This window comes from Vanessa atalanta, chromosome 20, assembly GCF_905147765.1.
Source record: "Vanessa atalanta chromosome 20, ilVanAtal1.2, whole genome shotgun sequence".
In the NCBI taxonomy this organism is placed as follows: domain Eukaryota; kingdom Metazoa; phylum Arthropoda; class Insecta; order Lepidoptera; family Nymphalidae; genus Vanessa; species Vanessa atalanta.
The window spans coordinates 1,708,660-1,731,363 of NC_061890.1; the positions used below are offsets into that span (position 1 = coordinate 1,708,660).

At 33.4% G+C, this 22,704-nt stretch overlaps 1 protein-coding gene across 1 annotated transcript in view; it reads left to right on the forward strand.

Annotated features, from left to right (window-relative positions):
* The first annotated feature begins 1,329 nt into the window (after positions 1-1,329).
* LOC125071796 (ras-like protein family member 10B) overlaps positions 1,330-22,704 on the forward strand; it is a 34,321-nt gene continuing 12,946 nt past the window's right edge. Inside the window, exon 1 of the mRNA XM_047682179.1 lies at positions 1,330-1,414. Coding sequence (XP_047538135.1) covers positions 1,330-1,414 — 85 coding nt within the window. The remainder of the gene's footprint in view (positions 1,415-22,704) is intronic.

Genomic DNA, 22,704 nt, shown 5'->3' on the forward strand with positions numbered 1-22,704 from the left:
TATACAATCGTTATTATTTGGACTTAAGTAAAGTGTGAGAAATTCTTCATTGTATTACTGTTTGCTAGTCGCATAAAATAAACAGATACTAAATTTTTCAAATCCACGTATTTTTTTATTAATTAATAAGACTTATTCATATATTTTTTGTACCATACATAAAAACATTGCGTACAAGGGTAGGTTGGAGATTTCTTTCAAATTGACTGATCAAAGCGCCAAAAATCTTGTATTAACGTTTCTTTATAAATCATTACATAACTGAGTTGATTCGCGTAAGACTATATCTGAGATCGGACTACAAGGTACAAGCTGTTTTTTACAATTAAATAATCATGAACCATTTTATATACATAAAAGCCTCATTTTGGCTTGAACAAAACTCGCCTCTAAAACAAATTTTGAGAAATTACATGTAATCCTTCACAATTAAGAAGATACTGATGTATTTAAAAAAAGTGTTACTTTTAATCTTTAATCAAGACGTATGTAGACACTAATAATATCCTTCACTAATTGTATATTCCATAATAGTTGTAAATGTTTGCTTGCCACTAATTTATACTAATATATAAAGTATAAATTGTTTAATGTCACTTTAGTAATTAAATTTGTGTGTACCTAAATAAATATAAGATTAAAATATATGGATAGTAATAAATTGGTCGATTTCCTATATTAAATTTAATTGATAACCTCCTTCTTTTTTTGAAGTGGGTTAAAAAAGAACAAAAAAATAGCTACATCAAATTATCACCCCGCGTATAAAATATTGTGTTCTATACGCTTATACATACCGCAATATAAGTGGAAGATAGATTGCTCTCACCTCAATACCTATAGATGTCTTAATACATACGCCATAGAGGCGAATATCGATTGTCATATTTATACCGAACTTCCCTTATCCCGTGAGATGTCCAATTTGGTACAGGCACGTTAGTAGATGAACTCTTCTCTCAGAGGACGGACGTAATTTTCACGATGAAATTTGCCGCCAAATTTACGTGATTAAGTGAAAATAATTTAATCACTTAAGTGAGTTTTTAATGTGATTTAAATGCGGTTCCAGAACTGTTGTTTAACAGAAACAACTATCATAATAAAACAATCATTTTGTCATAAATAAAAACAAATGAAAATCAGTGTATTATGAAAAAATGATGCAAGTACTAAATTTGGAAAATATTCACATGGATTACAGTGTGTCGCAGGATTAGGGTCAAATTAATTAATTAATGATAAACGAAACGGATAAGAAATATATTAAATAACAATTATGTTTTTATATAAATACGTGTGTGGTGAAGATTTATCTGATCTCTTGAAATGAATAGATTGGAAAATTCGTCGAAACAAGATAAGGATGACGACAATGTCCGTGGGAACTGCACGAAACAGAACAAAATACTGGGTATGTTAGTGATATATGGCATTTATAAAATTCCCCATAATATATTATATCAACTCTGTTCAAATCCGTACGACTAGTAAAATCTATGATTATTGAATTATTTTCTACGAGTATATTATGAGGCAAAAATAAAACACACAATACCTATGTACGTATATCCTTTTTGTTTGTTAACAATTAGGTATTGAAGAGTTTAGTGTTACCAATAAAAAATAGTTTAAAAATATTATTAAAAAAAAAAACAAAAAAAGAATAATAATTATGTTCGAAATTTACTAGTGTTCACCCAGTATTGTTATATGACTGCTGCCGTACCGATTTGTCCTGAGTGAAATTTAAAAAAAAACTTCCCAATCGCACCGCGACATACCAGGTCCAATCTATACAACCCAGAGACTCACTTAAATACACGGAAAAAACAACATCTCAATTGTTTCAACCGTTTAAGCATTTAAGATAAACACAAGAAGTTTTTATAATGCTAGTTATAAATAAATATAAAATAAGATGATCATGATAAAAGCGAAATAAGTAATTAAAATAGAGGACTTCAGTTACATACACACGTGCGGGAGCATTAGCATTTGTTAGCATTAGCAGCCTGTAAATTTTCCCACTGCTGGGCTAAAGGCCTCCTCTCCCATTGAGGAGAAGGTTTGGAGCATATTCCACCACGCTGCTCCAATGCGGGTTGGCGGAATTCACATATGGCAGAATTTCGTTGAAATTAGACACATGCAGGCTTCCTCATGATGTTTTCCTTCACCGCCGAGCACGAGATAAATTATAAACACAAATTAAGCACATGAAAATTCAGTGGTGCTTGCCTGGGTTTGAACCCGAAATCATCGGTTAAGATGCACGCGTTCTAACCACTGGGCCATCTCGGCTCTCGTGCGGGAGATTGACATGTATATATATACAGATATAAGGCGAATAATAGGCAGTTTTGACTCACTTTAGGAGAGATCTTAAGTGTTAGTCTTCACACTCCCAACTTCCAAACTGCGCTACTACTGAGAATTTAGCTGAAAAACTAAATAACTTTCTTTTCGCCTGACCTAGGGTACAGATTAAAGACTCAGTATCTGTGGCCGTATGTCAGCACCACATGTATGTATATACTATTGTACCATTTAAATTATAGTTTCGAGATATGCGAACGAAATAACATAAATAAATATTCTGGCCACACCTATCCTTTTGAAGAGGAATTCTCGATGAAAATGCTATAACCAAATCAAATTAAAATTGATCCATTCCAAGCACTTTTGAACTGTTTACATATTACGATTAATTTAATGCAAACCTTCGTGTCCGGAATGTGGAACTAACACGGTATTCCGTAATTACTTTTTCATATTTATATTTGTTAATATATGTATACATGCTAATGAATTAGTAAAATAAAATTAGAAAACGGAGAGCGTTTAAATTTATAAAGCCGAGATAAAACACATTAGGTGGTACCATCAGGTGGTCCATTACACTGACCGCATAGTATATTATGTCATTAAAAAAAAAGGAATTTTTTGAAGGTTAAATCTACAACATCTACATTAGAAGAAAATTATATATCTTTTATGGAAAACTCTTTGATAATTTATGTCTGGAGAGACTGTTAAAGTTAACGGTTGGTCCCTGAGCACACGCACAGTAAAGTAGTATGACGTTTGACGAGTGTTAAGCGTAGCCGTCACGCACACCAAGATAATAAATATGGCTCCCCTTTTTTTATTCTTTTGTAGCGTGATATGTATCTTGATATACAAATAAAATCGAAGGAAATACATAAATGCGTTACATTACATACATTAGCAGCCTGTAAATTCCTCACTGCTGGGCTAAGGCCGCCTCTCCCTTTGAGGAAAAGGTTTGGAGCATATTCTACCAGGCTATAGAATAGAATACACATGTGGCAGAATTTCGTTGAAATTAGACTCATGCAAGTTTCCTCACGATGTGTTCCTTCACCGCCGAGCACGAGATGAATTATAAACACTAATTAAACACATGAAATTCATAAATAAATACGTACTCAGCGCTTATCATTCAATATATATTATATTTGTATTGAAATTCTTAATAATTTTTTTTTAAATAAAAGATTTCAGTTTATTTATAGTAAAGTTTTTGGTAAGCGTTCTGAATTATTCGACTTTGTATTATTACATCTGACAAGTTCACGAGTCTGCCTTTGGGAAATCATATCAAATTATTATTGAATGAAAAACGACAGTTCCATGGAGATTATCACGAAGCGACTCAATTTGTTTAAGTATTGCAACGTAAATTCTATACTAAGTATCTATGATTGGATCTGACTGTTACACTAGTTTATGTCTAGCTAACGAGTGTGGGATTTTAATCACTTATTGTAATTATCAGCTTTGTTATACAAAAATAATATGAAAAATAAATTAGATTGTTATTTAAAAGTAGCGACGTGGTTGAAATCTATTGAACGATTCTTTTTTTTTTTAATTTATAGTTAAAAACAAAATATATGATTAGATATTAATATCGGAAATCTTTATATAATATAAATCTTGAGTAAGAGATAAAAGTTGGTATAAACATATATGTGAGAGAAAAAATAAACTATTCTCCTGAAATCATCATAAATAAATTAAATGTATAAATATTGTACAACATCACATACATTACTCTGACCCAATTTAAGTAGTTAAAGCACTTGTGTTATTGAAAATCAGAAGTAACGACGGTACCACATACACCCAGACCAAGACGACATAGAAAACTAATGAACTTTTTCTACATCGACTCGGCCGGGAATCGAACCTGGGGCCTCGGAGTGGCGTACCCATGAAAACCAGTGTTCACACTAATGGACCACGGAGGTCGTATAAGTCGATATCGGTTCCAAAACATCAATCAAACAGAATTGAGTAGCGGGTTAGTGAAACTATTATTTAATATAAACTTTATCAATGACCTAACTCGATCGAGCTTTCCGCCATTTTGTATTACGTATTCCTCAAATTTCCGTCACAGACTATAAACTACTACGTATTTCCTGCCAAAACGCTAATATGGCGTCTGAACGCCACTCCAGGACTATCCTCGACTCTGATTGGTCGTCACATTTGATGCAATATTATAATAGTCACTTTGAATTTATAAGTAAGATTTAACATGCAAAATAAACGTAACAACACAAATACTATTTAAGAAAGAATTAAGTACGACGGCAGCGTAGATTCCAAAAAAAAACATGATTACTTAAATTCATTTATTAAAACTAATTCTAAAATATATGTAACAAATTGGTCAATGTGAGAAACAAAAGTGGCAATTTAAAATACATTTTTTACTTAATTTAAATTCAAGCAGAATTACTAAAACTCAGTATCATAAATTTTATTGTTAATTTCACTGAACACATTTCGTCACTTGAATCACGCCACTGAACATAACTTAATCTAAACTAATTAAATTAAACTTAAAGGAATGTAACACACGATTTAAAATGTTAACAATTAACTATTCCTCCACTTTCACCTCTAAAAATGAAATAAATGTAAACTCATTTTTAAAACTGATTAATCGGCATATACATGATTTTTTTATAAAGGTTTTTATTTTCATAAATAAGGTCGCTAATGTATTGTGTTTTATTCTATTTGTGTGTATGTGCAATATGTGTAAACATGTCATAATCAAAAGTGCCTGTAAAGAGAAGGGCAGGAGTCAAGACAGTAAGCAATCAGAATGAGATATTTATCTAAGAAAACAACAATTGCCAATAATCAACCCTGAAGCTATAGCGAACCTACGAGACAAAGAATCATATTCCAACCAAAAAACCCCAATAACTTTTTTCGTCCCGACCTGGGGTTTGAACCCAGAACGTTGGGATCAGAACCCAGAGCCTTTTATCAAGCCACTAGACCAATGAGCCAATCAAAAATGTAGTTACATTTACCATTGGTGTGCCTTTATAAATTTCTTATGTACTAAATTGATTAGAATTTGTTCGAACGTTCCAATTTCATTGGTCAATGTTTTTATTTAATAAACGTGACGAAATTCACAAGTGTAATGTTAAACTTATATTCCTTGAGATCTCTATCCAGATTATTATCAGCTTTATTGAAATTCTCAACGTATTATCGCTTTAATGCTCTAATCTAATTACTTACGGGGGACCTACGTAAGTGCTTTTAAACGTACCCTTCTAAGAGGCAGGAGTTACAATTAGTATTAGGGACGTACGTATGTTTTTCCAGTCGCGAGCGTACTTAAAGGTAAACGAGTACACTTGCATTTATATTTACATTGAAATTTTCGTTCACAGTTGTAACCAAAACCTATAAATGTGTGCGTGTGAGGCTATTCATTTTGTTTTATTTGTTGTCAATACGAATCCAGCCATTACAAATAACATGAATAAATTGGAATACATTTTAAGTATGTGTATTCATTTTTAAGCATTACATGTAAATGTTAATATTATTACATGCATCGCTGAAAAAAAAATTCACCGCTGAAAACGATTGTGAAATATCTAAAGACAGGCATCGAAACAGCGTAACCAGAATATTATACGAGCAAGATATAAAGTTAATTCTCACAAAATAGCGCTGCAGCGCGTGAAATATTTACATTATGTTTATTTAAATCTAACGAAGTGAGTAAATATAAGGAGAAAACAGTTTAAAAAAATCAACGTCTAAAATTACCACTTCAAATAATCAACCATGAATCTATACATAACCTACGAAACAAAGAATCATTAAAATCGTTTAATAAATAAAAAATTGAATTCGAAATACAAACAAATACATATATCACATATATACAGACGGATTGAGATCTCGAATAAAACAAACGGAAGTGGGCTTAAATATTTTTCCGATAACAGACGCCTGTCAATTTATCTTTTCCAGTTTCATGAATATTTTATTTTACTCAATAATTTATTACACGAAACAGTACTATCATGTGTGATTGTGTTGATTTTGAGATACGTTGTCAATCTCTAAATAATATATATTCTGGTGAGAAACCTCAAGCTATTTGCACTAAGGATTCATTTTGAGTAGACACGTCGAGAGGCGTAATCGGCCTCTGAAGACTGACTTGAAATAGCAGTTATCCTCGTGCCTCTAATTTGTTTCTCGACGTACTAAAAGGTGCCGTAAATACGTATAGTTTCGAAACGAATTGTCGTTTTATTCGCTGAATCGAACGAACGAATCGCTGAATGCGAACGGGAGTGTTTTATTTGTTTATCTATTTCATTTTCTCGTATCTGCTGAACCGATAAACAATTATTCTTGGTGGTAGGTCTTTTTGCAAGCCCGTCTGGATAGGTACCACCCACTCATCAGATGTTCTACCGCCAAACAACAGTACTCAGTATTGTTGTGTTCCGGTTTGAAGGGTGAGTGACTTAGTGTAACTACAGGCACAGGGGATGTAACATCTTGGTTCCCAAGGCCCGGTTGACAACGCCATTGTCTATGGGCGGTGGTGACCACTCACCACCAGGTGGCCTATTTGCTCGTCCGCCTTCCGATATCATAAAAAATCATGAATTTTGCACACACATTGTCAGGAACACCAGCAAGGTACAGAAAAGACACCAACCGCTTCGTACTTAGACAAAACCGTGAGTGAAAACTTATAATTTATTTTCATTATTATTATATAACCCGACCGATAATGAGGCTTTATACAGAACTAATATATATATGTCGGAGAAGCAGGATGCCGAACAGTTGGGTTCGGGGATTGATCCGACATTTGTAAGACTATGTGGGCGTGCAATGGAGATATTCATAAAATAAAACGTATTTAATATCGTCTAATCACTGTATTAATTGATACAATAATCGTACACCGCAATAATATCAAAGGATTACAATAATTCATCTCGATTAAGAGCAAATGGGTTTGCAAGCAACCATCGCATTCGAGAAGCTTGTCAAAACATAACGACTCGCGTTGCCATGACGCTTACAACTCCATTCGGGGTGACCCGCTCTTATAAGTAAATCAGCCATCAAACATTATTGCCAACTACTCGATTCATTAATTATCCAAATTAACAACTAAAGTAACCACGCTCCGATATATATATATAATATAGTATATCTGTTAACTAGCAGGTATAACGTATTACGTGATCAATATACTATATTATATATATATATATATATATAATATAGTATATCTGTTAACTAGCAGGTATAACGTATTACGTGATCAATATTATAGAATTATAATACTCCTGGGGCAATGTATTCATTTTAATAAAAAAACCCCCAAGCGCTGTGTTAAATTTGTTGGTTGAGCTTGAAATGATATCAATTTTGTACCTGTATATTTACAGTCATAGTGAGTTTCATTCACAGCCTAAGGGATAAGAATATTTTACGTTGTGCGATGTTAAGCTCGACCCTACGGGATGTTTTTGATAGAATGCGTATGGTATCCTTAACAAGAAGTATATTCACAATAATATAGCTATTTTTGAAAGAAACGGAGGCAATCATTGTATATATACGAGCAGGAAAAATAAACTAATAACACCTAGTTTCTAACTTCGTAAAGTTATTATATCATTCCTAGTACAGAACTCGTTTCTTTAGTAAGATTTCAGAAGTTACTATTAACTCATGTCAAAAAATAGTGATAAATAAGATATTATTGGACAACATCACATACATTACTCTGATCCCAATGTACGTAGCTAAAGCACTTGTGTTATGGAAAATCAGATGTAGCGACGGTACCACAAACACCCACAAACACCCAAGACAACATAGAAAATTAATGAACTTTTTCTACATCGGACCTCGGAGTGGCGTACCCATAAAAACCGGTGTACCCACTAATCGACCACGGAGCTCGTATAATACAAGATTATATTAATGATAAAAAAGCTTGGACTTAGTATTTGTTAGATATATATAAATTTAACAGTACTTCACTGGTATACTCTGAAATTAAAACGGTGGAAAAGAGTAACTACTGAGTTTCTTGCCGGTTGTTCTCGGTAGAATCTACTTTCCGTAATGGTGGTTTGATTCAACACACTAACATGCCTACTTTAATAAACACAAATTTTATTTTAAATAAAGAAAGCCGACAACACGTCCCCTATAAATTTTGCATTACTTTTTGATTAAAATTCAGTGCATTATATGTTATTATTTAGATTAACATATATTTGAGTTAATGTTTAAGATTGATCTACAAAACATCTATGTATGTACATCTAGAGAATATATAAAATATATATATTTTAATCGAATATATACATATATCTTAGTAAGTTTTTATCGTATCATTTAATCTTCTGTAGTTGTAATTTAATAGTGTCGTGCTAAGTAAAAAAATAATAGCTAAGACCTCGTTTCCTTTTGAGGAGGTCGGTTGGTTGATGCACGCGTGATAGAATTTCATAAGACACATTGTTTTCTTCATATCCAAGCACGAGATGAATTATAAACACAAGTATATAAAAAAACAGCAATTCACGCCCAGATTTGAACTCATAATCTTGGGCGTGTTCACGTGTTCTAAATTGTTGGGCCATTTCGGCCATTTCAAACACTGATGTATACATTTTACAACGTCAGTCTATTAAGCATAAATTCATATTTGCTCGGCTACCTTCCTAAAATAAACAATATAAAAGCTGGAAAAAGAACCATTTTGCTTTCCAAATTAGTTTCATGATTCAATTCTGTTTATGCAGTTCCATTTTCTCTTAAAATGGAGAAATGAAATTTGCCCAATCGTAGCATAGTTATCAGCTGTCAGCGCGCTGCGGATTGGTAGATATTTGAGCTAGGGAATACGTTTCGAATTTTTCCGAATCATTTAAATTTCCTTACAATGCTTTCCTTTGCTATAGAAAATTGAACCGATATAGAGATTAATATATAGATAGCAGGATTTTTTCTGAGGCTTAATATTTAATACAAGCAATACTGGAAAGCCGTCAAATGACATCAAATGTTTTATGTACATCAAGAACTTATGATTGGTTAAATTATCTACGAGGCGTAATCAAAAGCGTCCCAAATAAAAAAACGTTCTATAAATTTACCATTCTCATGGATTACTGGTGTACGTTTCGTTAAATATATGAACCATGCATCAGTGTTACCAAAGTAGAGTACTGCAGGGCGTGAAACCAATGAGAAAAACTCATGTTAACAAAAAGGCACTTCTCCGTATAATTGTAATTTATAATGTCATAATTTTTTAAATATACTTATAAAATTTGAATTGAAATAAAAATATTTAATACTGATTTTTAAATACGTTTTTTTTTTTTTATTGAAATAACATGTATGAAGTTAAACATTTAACATTATTGATTCGGTTATCGACACTGTGTTGTGGCACTTCCGCCACTTCCGTCTCGTGGCGCGGTGAGGCGAGCTGGTACTGCCTGGCACGGAAAAGCGCGAGATTTTGGAACCGTGGAGAAAAAAAAATGGAGGACAAACTACGAAGGACGGATATTTGCTGACTTTGCTGTTGAAGTTATAAGTAATATATGTATGGAGTGGTTTATTAATATAGTGGAAGTCAATGTGATGTTAGTTGTTTTATTTTAACAAATTAGGTAGACGGACGGAATGAGCCATCTAATGTTAAGTAGTCACCACTGCGCAAAGACATTTTACTTTTAGTATTTACATCGCTAATGCACCATCAACTTTGGAACTAAGATGTTGTCTCTTGTAACTGTTACACTGGCTCTCGTTTCCAACCAAAATTCAACAATACTAAGATCTGCTGTTTGACCGTAGAATACCCGATGGGCGTCTAGTCAAACGGACTTGCACGAAGCGCTAACACAGAATAAAAGTTAAGTCAAAGTTTAATTACAAATTTTTCAGTCCATTCAACCTAAATGATTAACGCGGTACAAATTTTAACTAGAGGAATGGTTCCCAAGGCTCTTAAGTGCGGAGTTGCTTTATAAACTTAATTATACAGGATGCTTAAAACTAGGGATCCGTCTTGGATAGAGAGGACGACCGAGAATCCTAAATTTATTCACTAATCAAAAGCAATTACTAATTTTATTTATGTATAATAATAATAATTATCATATTATTATGTATAATCAAAAATAATACATAATATAGTAAATAATACGAAAGCAACTGCTCAACCAATTTAGATTGACAATTGGTATTGTGATAGTTTGAGTTCCGCTGGAGGAGGTAAAATTGGTATGAAGGTTTTTGTGTTATTAAGTCGCGGGTTCAGCTAGTATGCTATATAAATTGTAAAATTCAGTGTTACAGATAATTAACGCATATGCTAAATTATTAAATAAAAATTCAAAATCTGAAAATATCCTTAAAGAGAAAGTGGAACTCAGTTAAGCAAAATGGCAGAATTTAAGTCCATATAATATACCATTAAGCCCGAGACACACAAATTAAGTCAGTAGTGTCTGAGTTGCCCGACCACATACTGTAATCTGTTAAGATTCACATTTTCTTGCTACAACCAGCGCGTAAGAAGTTCTACGTCTTCTCATTGAATACATATATTAATATTACTATGATAAAAAATTACCTTTTATTTTCACACCTACTGTAATACTCAGTCATATATTACAAATCAATTACAAGTGAAATTTATAATGAGATAGACAAGGTTAAATAAGATTAGGTATGAAGTTGTCTATTTCGAGCGAATTGACGCTTAATTCGCGGCTTAACGAGCAACTTCATAAAGTAGTTTCCATTCCAACCGGTACGTTCGCATAGTAATTTTTTTTTCATAACGGGCCTTAAGGATGCATTCCAACGCATGCCAGTCAGAAGTTGGCTCTTAATAAAATGTAATCATACGGAACGAGGCAAAATTGACCCAGTGGTTAGAATGCGTGCATCTTAACCGATGATTACGGGTTCAAAAGCAAGCAAGCACCACTGAATTTTCATGTGCTTAGTTTGTGTTTATAATCATCTTCTCGTGCACGGTGGTGAATGATAACACCGTGAGGAAACCTGTATGTGTCTAATTTCAACGAAATTCTGCCACATGTGTATCCGCCAAACCGCATTGGAGCAGCGTGGTGAAAATGCTCCAAATCTTCTCCTCAAATGGAGAAAGAGCAGTGGGAAATTTACAGGCTGTTAATGTATGTACGGAAGTTTAGTCGTTATCATTGTTAAGTTATATTTTCATGCTTAAATTGAAACGATACACTTGGCAAGTCTCTGGTCGTTGTGACATTAGTCGACGTATCCGCAATTCCTTGCAGACATTTATACGTGTCATCTATGAAATGGATTTTTCATCAATAGATTTAAAATAAAATAAAATAAATAAATAAATATATATATATATTAGATTTTTTTATATTCTATTTTAGAATTCTATGTTGTTCGATTATAAAATAATAGCGAATAATATTTCTAAACAAGATTAAGGAAATTACAAAAGTTAATTTTCACATTTATTCCTTAAAAATATCTTTACCTATAAGAAAATCACAACTGCATCATTCAGTGAACACCTTAGTCATTCCGGGAACACGAAATCATTATCGGGAACGCTAATTTTATTTGCTTCTATAATACTTATTTCAAATATTATCGAACATGTAAATATACAAACATAATAAAGTTATTATTATAGTAATATCTAATTTCTTCTTTTTAAGTCATCTATAAATATATAAAATTTCGTTATATTTTGAAATTAGTAACTTAGCTACTTTTTAATTTTCTATTTGATGATTTTTATAAACATCCATGTATATTAGTCTATTTTATTGTTTTCTATAAACATTATATTTAAAATATAAATATTTAATTACGTTCCCGAAATGACGATTTTTGCTGTCGAGTTACCTTGAAATTACAGTAATTCGAAAAATTGTGAAATCTGTGTGCGCCCCTTTTAAATGTGTTAAGTTAACAAAACAATAATTTATAATTCTTCATTTGGCTATTGCTTTAAACATTTTATTGAAATTGACCACCTTCGTGGTTTTGAGCCGTATGTATAATGCTAATCATTCGGAAAAACGCTTTATAATAGCAAAAATAAAAGTCAATTAACAAAATTGAAAGCAAAACTTTTTCGTTTAGCGGAATATTTAAAACCGCATATTGTTTTTTTAACAATTTAATACGCATAAAAATGTTGAGCATTTTATAAGCAAAGTCTTTGTAGATCAAAGTCAAAAGTACTTAATATTTATTTGTAGTATTCGCTCCCTCTAGCCTCTTCGATATGGTCAGTCCCCGAGGGATTCCAAACTCATTGAGTACGCATTGCCGCGGGCTACCTTTGTTTATCTGCACTGTATAAGCTAGTTTGAAAAGATTACAGCACTCTTTTAACTTCAAGGCGAAGGACTTGGAGTTCTGTAATCCGATCCGAAGGCGTCCCAAAAACGTATTAATTTATATTATTTACGGATCGCAGACGCCTACATACAAAGGTGTCATTATTGTTACATCTTCATCCTCGTCCTAAGGCAAGGACCGTAGAATAGTGCAACCGTAAGTTCTTTTTTTTATGGCATTGGTTGGCGGACGAGCACATGGGCCACCTTATGGTAAGTGTTCACCACCGCCCATAGACAAAGGCGCTGTAAGAAATATTAACCATTCTTTACATTAACCAACACATCAACATCACCAACCTCGGGAACTAAGATGTTATGTCCCTTGTGCCTGTGATTACACTAACTCACTTACCCTTCTAACCGGAACACAATAATATAGAGTACTGTTATTTGGCGGTAGAAAATCTGATGAGTGGGTGGTACCTACCCAGACGGGCTTGCACAAAGCCCTACAACCAAGTATTTCTACATTCTCACTAGCTTTCACCCTACTCTCTTCCATTTTATTCGAATATTTCACGATAATCGGTCGAATAGTTCAGACGTGACGTTCGCGTTTATAATATTACTGATGGAAGCCAGTTGATAGCATAAACCAATTTAGTTTTTTCCTTTAAAAAAACTTTTCGTTGATTAAACCGGATCTACAACCACAATAAATGAGGCCAATTTTACGATCGCTGCCAATGAAGCAAAGAATTCGTCTGGCTACGTTCTATTACCAAAAGATATAACCATGGTTTTTGAACGAATTCGTACTTGTTTCACCTAGAACTATATTATATTTATACAACAAACACTACAACTATCGGTATGCATCTATGGGTGTATACGTATGTATAAATTAGTATCCATAAAGATGATAAAATTCTCATAGACCGATATGGACGCTGCCCAAATTTCCTTTGGTGTTCAACATTTTTCGGCGTTTTACGAGTATTGTTTATAGTTATTGCAATAATACGATTGGAAGCGGAATAGTTGGCCAGTTAATTCAAATTACAGTAATAAATAATTTAATTAAGATGGATGATAAGAGTTATTCGACTTATACGAAAAAGTTTGCACATTTTGGTTTGCACGTTTGGTAATTTTTATGACTATAAGACCCAGAAATGTAATATCGAAAAGTCTCAAACTAAATTTTCATTAGACACAAATTGTAATGATATAATTAGAGGAATATCAAACACACCAAACCTTACTTAACGTCAATTAAAACTCATTCACGTATCACGTATGAAGCATTTGATTCGACACAACCCGTCTCTTCGGATTGTGTAAGTATATAATTGTCGAAATAAGAAATTCGGAAGCTGGAAGGTTCACCAGTCAATATTAACTCCCTTTGGGATATGCCTGTGAAAATGGATTTTTGCAATTGGTTTTAAGGAACCTCCTGATGAGTTAGGGACCTGAAACTTGAAATATACCATATTTAAACATAGCGTTCGAGTGTAGCTATAGATATAAACATTAAAAACGCAAAACTGACGTCAACGACTCCGATTGGTCTTTCATAATTAAATTATAACGACACGAACCATCACTTGAGTAAAGCGCATAAAATTTCAATTCGCTTTTTATTTTAACTTTGATCGTTAAGAGGACTACAAAAACTAAGTGTCCTTGAGAATGGCACGCACACACTTAAACAATCGACAAAAACGGCAAACCCGTGCACTAATGGCTTAGCGAGGTAACGAGGTTAGGCCCGAGTATAGGTTAGGTTAGGTTATATATTAATAAATGGCGCCAAAGGGGCGAAGTAAGATCAATCATAAATCTCATAATAAATAGATAGGCCACTAGAAATATTTTTATTTCTTTTGAGGGTTTATTGATAAATGACTATAAAATAAAACTGATTCAATTAAACTTAAAATATTTTTATTTATATTTTGTATACAAAAAAAATTGGACATTTAGTTTTAACCTTTTTTGTTTTATTACCACACCACAAATACCTAGTTGTTATACTAAATACTTAAAGTTAAAACAAACCAATTTTTAATTTTTGATAATCTATTTGTATAAAAGAAAAACGTAACTGATCAAAATCTCTAGATACATGGAAGATATTTGAGAAAAAATATTTTTTATTATTTTTAAAAAAAAACCAACATCTAATATTTTTTAGAAAAAAATATCGTCAAGTTGATTTTGTTGAAACATTGGTTAACTGTAGTCTATAAAACCGTGATGATTATAAGTAAATGTGGAAATAAGTTAAAATTATGTACATTCGAAGATTTAAAAATTACCAACAAATTCCAATGTAAGTTGAGCTCCTATTGATGTAGTCAGACATGTTAAATAGGGTTCGGCTTAGGCTGGATTTATTTGGGTACATGTCAGTCACCTCCTCGTGGTGTACCCTGGGCAACGGGGCCGGCTTGAGCTTGCTCGTCGGCCACGGCTAAGACTGGCGGGAGGGATGCCGCGGGGCTGCTCCTGGTATGTCCCTGATCGGCATCAGGGCGGACCATGTGAGTGGCCTCGTTGGCTAGGAGAGAGTGGGAGGGCTCGCTACTCGAGCCTCCCAGGTGTTTTACACCGGCGGTCAGCGGCGGAGCCTACCATCTTATCCGCCGCAGGGCGTCAGCTTCGTTGACGCCCAGCCTCCAGTGGCGGACTCGGGGGAGTTCGCCACATTCCCGCGTGGAGGATGAGGGGGAAGGCGCGCACTAGGCGCGCTTGGCGGCATGGTGGAATCCCGAGGATGGTTTTAGTGGGTAGGACAGGGCATTAGCACTAGCGTGCCCTGGCACGGGGCATTAGTTCCCGGTTGAGTCCCACATACCCGTCCCGGACCCCCGACCGGGCGGCATGCGTAAATGCATTTCCTCCTCGTTAAACAAAAAAAAAAGAGGCTGGATTTATTTAGTTGGTTTGGTTAGCTTAAATATAAATGGGTTGGACAGGGCATACTCTGGCATACAACTAATTATTAAGCTTTATTTCAGGTTTACGTTTACACCAAATTAATTTGTAAAATATTGTATCTGTTTTTCAGTTATTTGTCTTCTAAAATCGAGTAAAATCCAAGTAGCCTGTGGAGGTTGGCATTTCGTGTTAATATTTTTCCTCATAATTTTTCTTCTTTATCGTTATTTAATTTTGTTTTCGCTTTTATCTATATCCTTATTTTTAATGTATAGTTCACGAATTTTCATATTTTTTGACGTTCTTGGATCAAGTATCTCAAATCGAAATAGAATGTTGACAATTTTTCTTTCATTTCTTTGAAATTTATATTTTTTTTCAATCTAAAGAAAAATAAAAGATTCTAAATTACGTACAAATGCCAATTAAATTATTCTAGTTCTTTGATTTACCAGATAAGTAGTTGCATTATTTATATCTAACGACTTCACTTTATTTTTTTTATTATTAAAATTTATTAATACATAAATATAATTCCTATTTATAATAATAATACTTAGTATTGTTTTGTTCCGCTTTATAGAGTGAAGGGACAGATTAGTTAACAAAGTTGGTGGTCATTGGCGATTTTTGATGTAAGGAAATGGTTAGTATTTCTTACAGCGCCAATGTCTATGGGCGGTGGTGACCACTTACCATCAGGTAGCCATTAGCCCATCCGCCTACCTATACTATAAAAAGTATTTTTTACATTAGCAGTCTGTAAATTTCCCACTGCTGGGCTAAGGCCTCCTCTCCCTTTGAGGAGAAGGTTTGGAGCATATTCCAAAACGCTGCTCCAATGCGGGTTGGTGGAATACACATGTGTGACGAAATTCTGTCGTTGAAATTAGACACGTGCAGGTTTCCACACGATGTTTTCCTTCACCGCCGAGCACGAGATGAAATATAAACACAAATTAAGTACATAAAAATTTAGCGGCGCGTAACAGGGTTTGAACCCGAAATCATCGGTTAAGATGCATTCGTTCTAACCACTGGGCTATCACGGTTCTTATAATATACATATATATATGATCAATATACTTTAGAAAGAAACGTTCACAGTTATTGCATAAAAATAATTTGTTATTCATTTAAGTGAATTTTCCAAGCGGAAAAACTACAAAAAAACAACTACTAATTCATACATATTAAACTTTCCTTACCGTCTAAAGAGATATATTTCTTCCTGTTTGTTGTGCGCCAAAACAAGTCGATAAATTACAGATTTAGTGATGTGAGAGTGGTTTTGTTTTGTTTTTGACCCAAATTCGTGTTCTTTACTTTCGTTCATTCGTTAACAAAACTTTGTACGTCATATATATAGTGACATAAAGGATTACCAAACATACATTTAATTTAACGCTGATACATTATGATTCAAAGGTGCTTTCCTGAGCCAACTTGAATAGAGAATATTTTGATTTCGATATAAATACATCTAAAGCAACAATGATATTCATACAACCAAATTTTGTCCAAATATATCAGCACGAACATCGTCAAATATATGAGTTCATCGAAATCACACACGAAAAGCTCCATTGGTTTCTAAGCATCCAAAAATGTAAAACGCATTTCGAAAACTTATTATTAAATTTACGTAAATCATTTTTAAGTACCTCTCAAACATTTAGATATTTATGATCTAAGTATTTCACACAGGAGAATATTTTCTTTCTGTTTCGTTTCCAGCAAGATGTCATTTGTAAGTATTTTATTTATTTAGAGGCCCACGGTTATATGATTATTATTAATTCCTTTAGATGTTTCTCTGATAATCTTATCTGTTATTGTCTCAAGGTGCTCAAGTCTAAAAATTTTGGGTAAAAACCTTCGGACCTTCCTTGTTTTTTTTTTGCATTGATAGACGCTCAGGAGTAATTTTGTGTATAGAATTTGACAATTTCCTCCCTTGCCTCAGATAGTTCCTATAGCTGAAATCTTTCCAATTGCATCGGACGTGCTATTCTTCTGAATTATGTGAGTGAGGGTATAGGCAGTTTACCTGTGTTTGCGCACACACTTGTGAACTATAATATGTCCGCAGTTGGCACGTCTTTCTACCGAATGGAGGCCGTGGCCAAATGACAATGAAGACATAACTTTGTAGGAAAACAAATGTAATGCCCAATTACAGCTGAACTTTACAATTTTAGTATTTGTGGTAATAAAATTTCTATATATGCCAGTGCGTTTGAAGGTCATATGTGTATAATATAGAGTATATCAGAGAGTTAATAATAGAGAGAGAGGCTTAGTATTTTAATAACACAGTTCGAAGTTTGAGTTCGGCTAATTACAGGAATCATATTTTAGATTCCATGGTTGGTGACGCTTTGTTTTTGAAATATATTATACTTATATAGTGAGTATCTATGTATGAATTTGATTTTAATGTTAAAGGTTAATAAGATTATTAAATTAATTAATTTTGTACATAGGTGGACTTAACGCCATTTAGGCTCCCTACACAATGTTAGATTGGTGAATATTATTCTGATATAAAATTGAAACCTTTTAAATATATCTGGGCCTAACCTTAATATTAAATCATGGTAATTACTATTTACATTATTATTTAATAAAATATGTTTAATTCCAAGTAATAAACATTTATCATGAGACATATTTGTGTTGAATGGAATTATGTTATATATAAATCCAAGACACATTGGAGCAGCCATAACATTTGAGGAATAATCTCCAAAACCCAAGAGGAGATGAGGCTTTGGTTAGCAGTGGAATATTTAGAGGCATCTACGTTATTGTATAAATTAATATTCAGCTCTACTGCAATCGGCTGCGATTGGAAAGTTAATCATATGACCGGATCAAATAACACCGAGAGTATACCTTACTGCAGTTCAAATACTAATAACATGTATTTTTTAAAGAAACTGAGACATTAATTGTATTGACACGAGGAGGAAAAAATAACTAATAACAATTAGTTTCCGGCTTCGTATAGGTAAACATCTGTCCTGGAGCACGGTATTCGTTTCTGTAATAAGATTCCACGGTAATATTCTATTTGACAAATATCAAAACCTTTTTTAGGGTTATATTTTTGTGTGAAAATCTTGGTGGTAGGGTTTTGTGCAAGCCCGTCTGGGTAGGTACCACCCACTCATCAGATATTCTACCGCCAAATAACATTACTCTGTATTGTTGTGTTCCGGTTAGAAGGGTGAGTGAGCCAGTGTAATCACAGGCACAAGGGACATCTTAGTTCCCAAGGTTGGTGGTGCATAGGTGATGTAAGTAATGGTTAATACTTCTTACAGCGCCTTTGTCTATGGGCGGTGGTGACCACTTACCATCAAGTGGCCCATATGCTCGTCCGCCAAACAATGCCATAAAAAAGTGGTTCACAGAATACATCTACTTACCAAGTTTCAAGAGTATAGTCCTTGTAGTTTCGGAAAAAAGTGGCTGTGACATACGGACGGATAGACAGACAGCCAGACATGGCGAATCTATAAGGGTTCCGTTTTTGCCATTTGGCTACGGAACCCTAAAAACATTTAATTTCATAAAGATAATCCTTGTTACTTGCTGCTTCGGCACCCTTCATGGGCGAGTTCGATTCCTATTTGGCCGCTTTTTTAAGGCTTATATTTGTTGATTTCTAGGCAGGATATGTATAAAAATTAAATTTCACTTTATTTACATTCTCTATAATTAAAATGTAACGAGAAAAGTAGTAAGTAGTAACTACTGAGTTATTTGCAAGTTCTTCTCGGTAGAATGTACTTTCGGAACCGGGAGTAGCTTTACATTTAATTCGACACTGCAATCTGATTCAAAAGTCTTTTTATGAGCCTCATTGAATACTTGGTAATGCGGTTTTATTCTTTCAAGAATATTATGATATTTCTGTTTTAAAAAGCATTTTTTTTTTTTATTTCGATGATTTTGTTATGCTTCAAGCGTGAAACTACCGTGTGTAAATAAATTTAACGGGGAAAATATCTTGTTTATCAAATATTAACGAAGGCAGAATTTCACGTATCATATTTAAATAGCCATGTTTACGTTGAGAGGAAATCGGAAACTCCCATCATAACCTTAATATGATCAACTTCTAAGCCTCTTGTTTGGAAAAAAATCTCTTTGAATTAGTATCTACTCATTAAAAATGTTTCTTCTCTTAAAGGATATACTTTAAATTATAAAGGCAATCTGAATATTGTTTTTTTTTTTTTATGATATAAGTAGGTACCACCCATCACATATTCTATCACCTAAAGCAATACCCATCACCCAACAGGCACAGAGGACATAAACCTTAGTTTCCAAAGTTGGTGGCTGGTGGTATTGGCGAAGGAATGGTCCATATTTCTGAAAACGTCATTGTAAGCGTTGGTTACCACTTACAAACAGGTGGCCCATTTGTTGTAAAAAAAATCAATTGAAGCCTCAGGGTATTTAATGCACACAATGAATTTTCAGTGGCTTTTAAACCTCTGGGTTCATGGTATCGTATTATAAATTTGCGCGTCCAATGCCGAGATTACTTCATCGTTTGAAAACTGTAAAGAAACAGTTTAACCTCTCATATTAATTACGTTAATCAAAAATAGTTTTATAAAGATTGAAAGAGCGGCGTCGTTAGGCTAATTGCTTTCAATTATCACCTCTGTAGGTTCTAGGGTAATGATACCAGTATCTCATATCTTTTACTTATCTAAATGACTAACTTCTATACAAACTTTCGTTCTCTTAAGCGATTAATATTCAAAAAAGATTTGATATTGACAACTTTAACATTAACATAGGCCTAAATATATTAGGACATATGCCTAAGATCAGAAATGAATTTATATACCTTTTGACGACCTCCATGGTCGAGTAGTGTGTACACCGGTTTTCATGGGTACGCCACTCCGAGGTCCTGGGTTCGATTCCCGGCCGAGTCGATGTAGAAAAAGTTCATTAGTTTTCTACGTTGTCTTGGGTCTGGGTGTTTGTGGTACCGTCGTTACTTCTGATTTCCATAACACAAGTGCTTTAGCTACTTACATTGGGATCAGAGTAATGTATGTGATGTTGTCCAATATTTATTATTTATTATTATTATTTATTATATACAAAACTTCATTCCTAATTTAACCCCATTTCTCAGTGTTCTTTTACGTTCGGTAACGAATTTCTGTGCAAATTTTTATCCAACCTACCGGTTAAGGCTGGGTTTTTTATGTCAGTCAGTATTTGAAAATGCTATTAAGTAGATTAAAACATAGAACTCAACTTGTTTATTAATAAAATATTATCAAATTTCTTTGTGAAAATGCAATACAAAAACTTCGGTTCGGAAGTGAAAAAAACCTAGACCTTCGTAAAATGGGGGAAATAAGATCAGCCCTGTATTTTAAATATTGTAACTCGAGTCGAGTGAAGCTACAAAAAATAGCTAGTTAACATTATATTGAAAACTCTTAATATAACTTAATATGGCATTAATTTCGCTCCACTGGAGTTTTACGAGTTCGGATATATTAATTAATATTAGAAATTTAGGTCACGATAGATTTATTTCAGATAAACAGTAATTATTCGTAATAATAAAGCTATTAAGGTCATCAGTATACATAACTAATAATCTTCATATAGTACTTACAAATGTACGTGTGCTGATTACTGGTGGTATGCGCGCTGAGCGTCCATCACAGAAGTACCAACTATTGTGTCTCAAAAAAGCAATATAATTTGTTTGGAAGAATAATCTAATTCTCTTAATTTTTTCTAGCCATTTAAATTATGCAATAATTTATTTTTATGATTTTTTATTCAAACACATTCAATAGTAATCATTTATTCAATAATAATAAAAATAATATTATTTGCTAAAGGGGGTATTTGTAGTATATGTGAACTGGTGAACTACTGATCTCTTAGCTAGCTTGCAATCCATAATCGTAGGATATCCGTGGGTAAAATACTCACGCGGATGCACGCTCGTGTGTAATTTCAATTGAGGAATAATATTTCACTAAATGTCGTGTAAAAGAAAATATGTGCAATGTTTGTCCTGTGTGTGTGATATGTATGTTGTGTTTGTGGTTGGTGTGTGTACATCAAAGTAACTAAAATTCCTGTGAGTACTTTTAAGACTTATTTAGTTTATCATCATAATATGATCATACGTTTTAGAAAGAAGTGAAAAAAAAGATAATAGTTTTACATTTTGGGTAAGGCGGTCAGTTTACCCGAATAAGGGTCGAAATAACAATGGAATCTTTTTTGTGGATGCGTGGTACGGAATAATACATAATATCTGGTCTATTCGTCGTTTTCAAATTGTAGAAAAGGGTGTCTGTTTGTTTTTCATAAAATTGGTCTGCAAAATAAAGTGTTGTCTGTTACGTTAAGAATATTTCAAGTTTTTTTAAAGTTTTGTAAATAAAACATGAAGATGTCAAGAAACGTACTCAGAACAAGAGACACATCCTCGACTTATGTTCCTTATGGATCTAATCGGTTGAGAAGTATTCAAAATAAAATTGGGCTAATCTGGAAACATATATGATTGATTAAAATAAATAGTATCAAAATGTATACAATACAAGTTGTCAATCGCGGCTTCACTCAAGGTTTAAGGGGTTGGTCCCATGTGTCAGACATATAAAGGTATGTAATTTCTTACCTATGTCTGTCCTTCCTTGGGGTTCGAGCATTCTTCATAACAAATTTCGTCAAATTAGGTTTAGTGGTTTGGCCTTATAGGGCAATAGACGGACAGATTACTTTCACATTTATAATATTAGTATAGATTATTTAAGCTTTAAAGACCTCCACTATATCCAAAAACAATCCGAATTAACAAGCTTTTTAAAGTCGAGTAAAAATAATTCTCAAGCCAGTTTGTTCAATTATCTCCTAGATATCTGGCAGTTATTTTAATTCAATAAATATCGCGTTGAAATTAAGAACACGAATTAAACTCAGAATCAAAGTTTTCATTATTCAAGTTGGCACATAAAAGCATTTTTGA